Genomic DNA, 8,304 nt, shown 5'->3' on the forward strand with positions numbered 1-8,304 from the left:
GGGTCAGGCAGTGTTTTTTCGCCCACTGTGGTTAATTCCCACGAAATAGAGGGCGAGCATCCACATTTCTAAGCTCCGGGCTACTCTTCAGATATTTCTCACGAAAAACCCATTAACCATGCCCAGCCAGGGAATGGAATACCTACCTACCTATTATTATTACGAGGATAGTCAAAGATATCGATTTTTGACTAAATTTACCCGTGAAGAACGATTTCTTAATAAGAGCCTATTAGAATTATCTTTTTTGGGTAATAAATTTTTTTATGTTAAGAAGGAACGAGATGAGCTGTACGTTCAGCATATACAATGCAGTGTCGCTCAAGAGTTTTGAAAAACCCAAAAATGCTGACCGGTATTACAATTGCGCTCGTCACCTTGAGACATAAGATGGTTAGTCTTATTTGTCCAGTACACTAGCTACGGCGCCCTTCAAACCGAAACACAATAATGCTTACACACTTCAGTGCAGAAAAAGGTGCCGTTGTGGTACCCATAATCTAGCCGGATTCCTGTGCAAATTTGTAATTTTTTTTTCAACTACATCCTACATTGGAGCTTAGCTAATAACTTATCAAAAATATAAAATCATTTAAGGTTTTACCATAACAAATAGATCTTAAATAAAAATTGTGCAGTGTGAATATGCCTTAGGAGCTGTCGGCGCTTAATAATGATACATTAATGCGTGATTGTAATTGTATAATGTCTTTCTCACATTATCTACTCACAGAGCAGTAAATATCGTGATTCTAAGAATATTTCGCAGACAGGCCGATCTTTTTAACCTACATGTATAACATAGTTTCATAATTAGATTTGAATTAGCTATCTTTATAGGGTAACACATAACCGAAGTAAACACAAAATTGGAATGATTTTAAGTGTTGATGAATAGTAGGCATTTTACTATTATCTGATATTATGTCACATCTACATTAGGATACTAAGTTCAACCCCAAAACTATATCATATTTACTAATTCCATGGTTTAAACATACGCATTTCACGAATACAAATGTAAGCGATATACCAAGCCATTCGTCACATATCCGGTTTGCGTAGAGGCCAGCTCACAGAACACTATTATTCTCTCACATCTCATCTCTCCGGTTATTCTTTTCCGATACCAAATCGGAAAAGAATAACCGGATAAAAATATTTATAAAAGTTACACTATATTTTCTACAAATGATTTAAGTTTTCTTTAGTGTTAATTCCGCCAGTATTTGTTTTTAAAAAAATTCGACACGTGTTTCGCCTCTACACGAGGCATCCTCAGGACGTGTTGTCTCGCCAAAATCTGGCACGAGGCACGTGTCGAATTGTTTTAAAAACAAATATTGGCGGAATTAACACTAAAGAAAACTTAAATCATTTGTATAATTATGGATTTCCGCAAAGTAACGCCTAATTCAATAAATTTACTATATTTTCTGTAAATATTGACAATACATGCCGCTAACGGTTTGTAAAGGCCTTTGCCGACTGGCAAACAGATCTAGGAAAGATAACCAAGCAACAAATATTAGTTTAAATTTATTCATATCTATTAAGTTTAAGATTTTAATGCTAATCCTTTACATAAGTTTAAAAATTTATTGCATTAAGAGATCTGAATAAAAGGCTATATTATTATTATTATTATAACGGTTTGTAAAAAGCCATGTTGGACAACAACTCTTGCGTACGGCGGGGAAAACTCAGAGATTTTTTTTGTGCTATGTCACTAATGTCACTTAACAACAACATTGACATCCTCTTTGATTATCCCAAATCAACTTATCAAGTCCACCTTGAGCATATTCAAGTGGCCTTCCTATGGGTGCCATCACATAAAGGTATAACAGGTAACGAAATGGCTGATAAGACTGCATATGAAGGTATTAATTCAGTTGATAGTAAAAATGTTATAGAGATTCCTATCACTGATTGTCTCCAATATATTGACCAAGAAATTCAAAAGTTATGTTTAGACATGTGGAAGAAAGACCAAGATAATAAAGGAAAATGGTATGGCCGCATACAAGAAAACATACCTGTCAGACCCTGGTACAATCAATTGAAGGATTGCAACAGAGATTTTATTACCACGATAAATAGATTGCGTTTTGGCCATAATGGACCACCTTATTTTCGACTGCCAAACATTTCTGATTGACAGACTTGTGCTGGCTAGTGAATTCAGTGACTCCAAAATTTTATGTGATTCTTCATCTCGCCCGCCTCCACTTGATCAGTTATTAAGAGACAAGAATATAATTCTAACAATATAAAAAAAGTGAAGTGATAATTGAACTGTGAAATGAAAAGTATACATATTTGATAATAAACAAAGACTTGACTTAAAGTTCTTAGTTACCAGGTCATAAAATCCCAAAAAAAAAACTTATCAAGTCTTATCAGCAAAGTCATTGTCAATTATTGTTAATATTATTTATAGTTTTCGTTATCAGCTATTGTAATTTGTATGAGAATTGAGCAATATAAAAACTTTACTACATAGTACATAATAGAGCTAGAGTAATCAGTAAATTATAAATATATTATCTGGTTTATCTCAAATCTAACATCATTCTAAAAGGCATCATTACTCATAACAATTTACAACAGAACACTATTACTCGACGAACGTATTGTTAGTGTTACTAGTCACTTACAGTGTTGAACACGTTCTGTGTTCTGCTAGTATAACTATTATGTCTGACGCTGTTCAAAAGGAGCTTGAAGTAGATATAATGCATAATTTGAAAACAGTGTTGAGTCGTATTGAATTGGCCGTAAGCAGACGAAGCAAAGTTAGTAATAAAAATAAATTAAAGTTATAAAACCATTATAAAGTATCATATATGTACATAGAATACTATTTGAAATATAATATATAAATATAATAATATAAATACTTTGAAAAAACGCCTACCTTATCTATTGCCAGCTTGCCTGAGGACATCCGACTAGAAACCAGTAAAAGAAAATTTAAAACTACTCTTAAGAAATATTTATTGTCAACACTGCCTTAAAATTAAAATTAGATTTTTTATTATATTTTTTATCAATATTTGTTAATTACACTTGTATAAAATCAATGTTCTAATAAGCACTAATGTATTACAAGAGACTTGATCCTGCAGACAAACTGTCCAAACAGACTATGTTAGCTTTTAAGATTCTTTCTGTAAATTATTAATAGTATAAATAAATACATAATAATAAATTCAAAATATTAATATTATTTTCAGGATTTACCTAACATTGCACCAAAATTGATTGCAGTGTCAAAAATAAAGCCTGTACCAATGATTATAGAAGCATATAAAGCAGGACAGAGGCATTTTGGTGAAAACTATGTGAATGAGCTATCCGAAAAGGCAAATGACCCACAAATTCTAGACCAATGTAAAGAGATCAAATGGCACTTTATAGGGCATCTGCAAACAAATAAGATAAATAAGTTACTGCAATCACCTAACTTGTATATAGTTGAAACAGTGGACTCAGAGAAACTTGCTGATAATGTAAATAAGCAATGGGAGAAGTTCAGAAACAGTGATAGCAGATTGAATGTTATGGTGCAAGTTAACACTAGTGCTGAAGAAGGTAAGATATTATACACCTAATTGATGCAATAATCACTTTGGAGGCATATATGTTGTCACATGCAGTAGCAAACTTAATATTACTAAATATTTTTGATCACTCTTTTGTAAAATTGGCTATTAATGTATAATTAAGGTTGTTTAGAGTTTGCCTTTGTTGTTTCTTTTTTATTAACCCCTGTGTCATTTAACTATCTTTTATTCAAAAACTCAAAGTATAAAATAGCTTTTGTGAAGTATCAGAATTAAATTTAAAATTTTTCATCAAGTTTAACCACATTTGCTGCAATAAGGGACTGAGTAGGGTACTAACCCCCCTCTTTATCTCCTCATGAAGGTAACATCAAAAATCTTTATATTATATATTCATTATCATTATATTATGATTGACATATTCATTATCACATGAATAAATAAAAAGTATTAAAATATCACTAGTTGTTACTGTGATAAGATATCAAAATACAAGTGGGCAACTTACTCAAGTATAGAGTAATTTATGAAACTGTTATTTGAGTCACAGTTTTAATTAAACAAATTATTCAGAATAAAATAGAAATATATCTATTTACCATAGGGAGTGACAATAACATAACATGTTGTAACAACACTTAGAAAATATTATAACCATGCCTTGTAACCATTAATTTTTGTTTACCTTGCTTATAATTTTATCATAAATAATTGGAAACAACCAAATAATACAAGTGTTTAACCCTATTTTCAGCCAAAAATGGGTGTGAACCTTCAGAAACTACTACATTAGTCAAACATGTCTTGGAAAAGTGTCAAAATCTTAATTTCAAAGGTTTGATGACAATAGGACAATATGACTATGATGTATCGAAAGGTCCCAATCCAGATTTCATACTCCTTGCTAAGTGTCGCAATGAAGTTTGTACAAAATTAAACTTGGATATAAATACTGTTGAACTCTCAATGGGAATGTCTACGGATTATGAACATGCTGTAAGTATTTTTTAATACTACCCAGCACTGCAATTGAATTGTTAAACATTTGGTTTCATGTCTGCATTTGCTTTAACTATAAGTCAAATCCCATTATCTCTCTTATTATTGTTGTAGGTCAGAGTAGTATCATGCCATGGTCAATTGTGATGCATCATTACTAAAATTTTTTCAAATTTACATTTTCACACTTCATTGTTTCTAATAAACGGAATTCAAGCTGTTTGGTAGAGCCAGAGGATCACTAATTGATCAGTGACTTTTATATATATGCACCAACTATAATTTGTGACCTGTGATAGACCTAAATTTACAACCACTATAAGACATAACAACCAACATATTTACATCAAATTAGACCTTAATACCTTATGTTACATCACATTAGCACTAAGGACTTAGTAATTATAGATTTGTCTACTGTAAAAAAAACTATGTTTAAAAAAAGTTTGTGCAGCACAATTCCAGTTTATCATCTCTGAAGAAATTGAGAGCTTGATAATATATTGAAGTCATTATTAATCTTATTTTGAATAAGGACATGAAAATGTGTCCTTATACTTCTAATGGTTCAAGAATGGAAACCAAGTGATTTCTTTTCACTCAGCTTTCATCCACTGAAGTGTGGACAATTATTATTCTAGAATTATAAGTATCTAAATTAATCATATAACTTGTACCAATAAAGGTTCATTTTAAACTGCTACTCTTAAAAATGTAATACATTAATTACCTAATTGTTTTATAAATCTAAATACATGTGGTATGGAAAACAATTAGTAGTATTTTTAAGTGTGATGTAGCATAATTAGGCTTAAATTTAATGTTTGTTAATGAATTTTACACATCACTTGACATTTGTGTATAGTGGCAACAGTGTAACGCCCGCACACTACTTCCACAGCTTTTTGAAGTGGAAATTTCTTAGCGGATGTTGAGTACTTTTATTGGGATGGATTTAAAATGTTAAACTCGCGTCAGGGCATGTGGCCTGATCTAAAATTCGTAAGACAGTCGTTGAAATTATTGATGAAAGATTTATACTTCTAACTAATTATAGTTCACCTACTTCAACATAACCATCATAGGGTTATTGGACCAGTGGTTGAATCGATGTGGTCGAATGTGATGCCGAAATACCGCGAGGCCGACCTCGCGGTATTTCGGCAGTTCGGCGGTTCGAATCTCAACCATGAAATTTTTTTACAGTTTAATTATGGTTTGTTATTATTAGCAAAGACTTGTATTTCTTTGTTCAAGTTTTCACTTCTGCTGGCACTCCCAGAGTGCAACGCGCATTTATTTTATTTCATGATATTTTAAATCTTATGTATCTTTTTAATAAAAAATCCTATTTTCAGATTGAACTGGGAGCCACCACAGTTAGAGTTGGATCAACAATATTTGGTGTGAGACCTCCAAAAAATGCACAAACAAATAATTCATAATGATTTAAACAAATTATAATATGCAAACCTGAAAAATCTAGGGAACCAAAAAATTGCTGCAATATTATAATTTATAAATTATACTTATATACTAGCTTACCTCATATCTCATCCTGGGTAGTTTCATTTCGTATCACACTAATTTCCAAGTTGTGTCAGATTTTAATATGGTAAAATATATACCTGATATTTTACTTGATTTGTCAGGAATGCAGAAAATATAATCTTTTATTATTGAGGAGAAGTACAATTAAGAATAATGAGTTTTATATCTCTTACACTTTCCTCTCAAAGGATGGCTTCCGGGATATAAATCTCCATACAAAATGTAATCAAAATCTTTAAATTACAATCGCATTTATTATATTACCGCGACTATGTTTTTACTTTTAGCTTAGTTTGTACCAAGCACCAAATGCTTCAAGTAAATACTGATATAATTATTCATGTGATAACAGAATGAGTCATCAAGTTTGGTTGGGTCATAATATTGGGTGACATCAGCTCAGAGGTGAAATCAGGTAAGAGATACTCGAGGGTAGATCACTCCCGCCCACTATTTCATATCGTATAATAATATGTCGCCATATTTTATCGAAGTGAAATCTAGGCATTAAGCGATTTTTAGCAATCCGGCCGCGTTACCGACATCGGGTTGCATCATAAACATACTAATGTTAATAGTATAGGTTTCTCCAGCTACGAGCATGTAGCATTCATTCCCTTTGGCTAGCGATGAAATGATGTTTATAATATATTTATAACAAATTATGAAGTTTTTAGTTTTGGTAATACAGATAATTTAAAAATTCACACAAAAATTTGTTGTTCTTTTTAGTTTTTATATAAGTAAGTAGTAAATAATGTGAGCTGTAAGTAGGAATTATTAAGTTGTTATTTTATTTCTAAAAAGGGCTTCCAAATAAAATGTTTTAACCTAACTTTGAAATGAATTATTTGTAGCAAGTAGTAGTTTCTAACCTAGTAGTAACTAATCTCTGTTCTCATTACATAGTCATGCAAAAGTATGTCTTTATAAATTAGATGTATATTACTCGCCCACATGACTTATTATAATAAGATAAGTAAGTGACTAGATGCACAAGAAGCACGAGAAGTTTCCTTGATGGTGAGTGGTACACCCTACGCAGTGCTAAATTGCTACCTTCGCACGACACGCCACAAGTTAGGATATCATACCCACCATCTGGATGTGTGTCGGTCCTCCACAGTGCGGTTTTCAAGGAGCTTTTTTTTATGTACTAAAAAGTTGTGAAATGAGCTTCCTTGGGTACAATACTTAATGGCCGGCAACGCCCCTGTGATTCCTGTGGTGCAAGAGAATGTGATCACTTAACACCAGGTGCGCGTACGCTCGTTTGTCCTCCTTTTCCATAAAAAAAATACAAAATTCTGACCGGGATTGCACTCGTCGATAGATGAGTAGCTTAGAAATTTCACTAGCTATTAAGGCATCTTTCAAACCCAGACATAAATAGCGCGTGCACACTAGGTACTACTTGGCGACAAACAGTGGCAACGCTGTCGCACCCATTGGGCGCCATCCTGTGCTTGCCTCACAACACCATCTCTTTGTGACTTGAACTTAGGGAAATCAGCCATGTCTTGATCCCTAAGGTTAGACACACACACAGCTAACTACAGGCAATATGAAATATCAGCTCTTGGGATTACCTAGAGCAGAGATTCCCAGACGTTTTATCTCATAGACTACTTTCAAAATTTGGCTGGTTCCGGTGAAGCCCGTGTAGATATATTTCTACCATATGGAAATTTGCGTAGCGGCTGAGTTCCTTATTGAATAATGTGCGGGTTTTCCTTATAAGCTGCCTTAAAATTCCATCACGGTACCTACTTCACGATTAGAAGTCTTTGTTTTTAGCAGATAGCTCGCTTCATAGGTATCTGAAATATCTTGTGTCAAAGCAGACACAAAATGAAAACTCTACTGACTTAATACTCCTCGGAATTTACTCTACTTAGGTTCAACATATAGGTACGTTCCCAGGCGGACCGTGTAGGATTTAGGAAATCATTCGGCAGTGTCAACAGTTGGCGATTTGGGGTTTACATTAAATAAACACGAAAATAGCTTTGGACACAAAGCTGTTTTCTTTTTGCTTTTATCTGCTTATAATAAATGTAAAAAAATGTAGTTATAATTCTATTGTATACTATTTTATTTGTGCGACTCAATATTGTGTATGGGATTTTATGCCTGCAATAAAGATTTATTATTATTATTACTCTTTAGTATGTGTCTGGAAAGA

The 8,304-nt window shown here is 32.8% G+C and overlaps 1 protein-coding gene across 1 annotated transcript; it reads left to right on the forward strand.

Moving 5' to 3' along the window:
- The first annotated feature begins 2,431 nt into the window (after positions 1 to 2,431).
- On the forward strand, positions 2,432 to 6,124 carry LOC126977306 (pyridoxal phosphate homeostasis protein). Its single transcript, XM_050826080.1, has 4 exons — positions 2,432 to 2,798; positions 3,240 to 3,597; positions 4,324 to 4,565; positions 5,927 to 6,124. Exons 1-4 carry the CDS (start codon positions 2,700 to 2,702, stop codon positions 6,011 to 6,013), a joined length of 786 nt encoding a protein of 261 aa, XP_050682037.1. The 5' UTR covers positions 2,432 to 2,699; the 3' UTR covers positions 6,014 to 6,124.
- The last annotated feature ends 2,180 nt before the right edge of the window (positions 6,125 to 8,304 follow it).

The sequence above is a fragment of the Leptidea sinapis genome, chromosome 44, assembly GCF_905404315.1.
Source record: "Leptidea sinapis chromosome 44, ilLepSina1.1, whole genome shotgun sequence".
NCBI classification, from domain to species: Eukaryota; Metazoa; Arthropoda; class Insecta; order Lepidoptera; family Pieridae; genus Leptidea; species Leptidea sinapis.

Excerpts from the sequence above, each read along its gene's own strand:
- LOC126977306 (XM_050826080.1), top strand. The coding sequence starts at position 2,700 with ATGTCTGACGCTGTTCAAAAGGAGCTTGAAGTAGATATAATGCATAAT. Across the intron at positions 3,598-4,323 it reads TAACACTAGTGCTGAAGAAG|CCAAAAATGGGTGTGAACCT; the intron begins GTAAGATATTAT and ends CCCTATTTTCAG. Across the intron at positions 4,566-5,926 it reads CTACGGATTATGAACATGCT|ATTGAACTGGGAGCCACCAC; the intron begins GTAAGTATTTTT and ends TCCTATTTTCAG.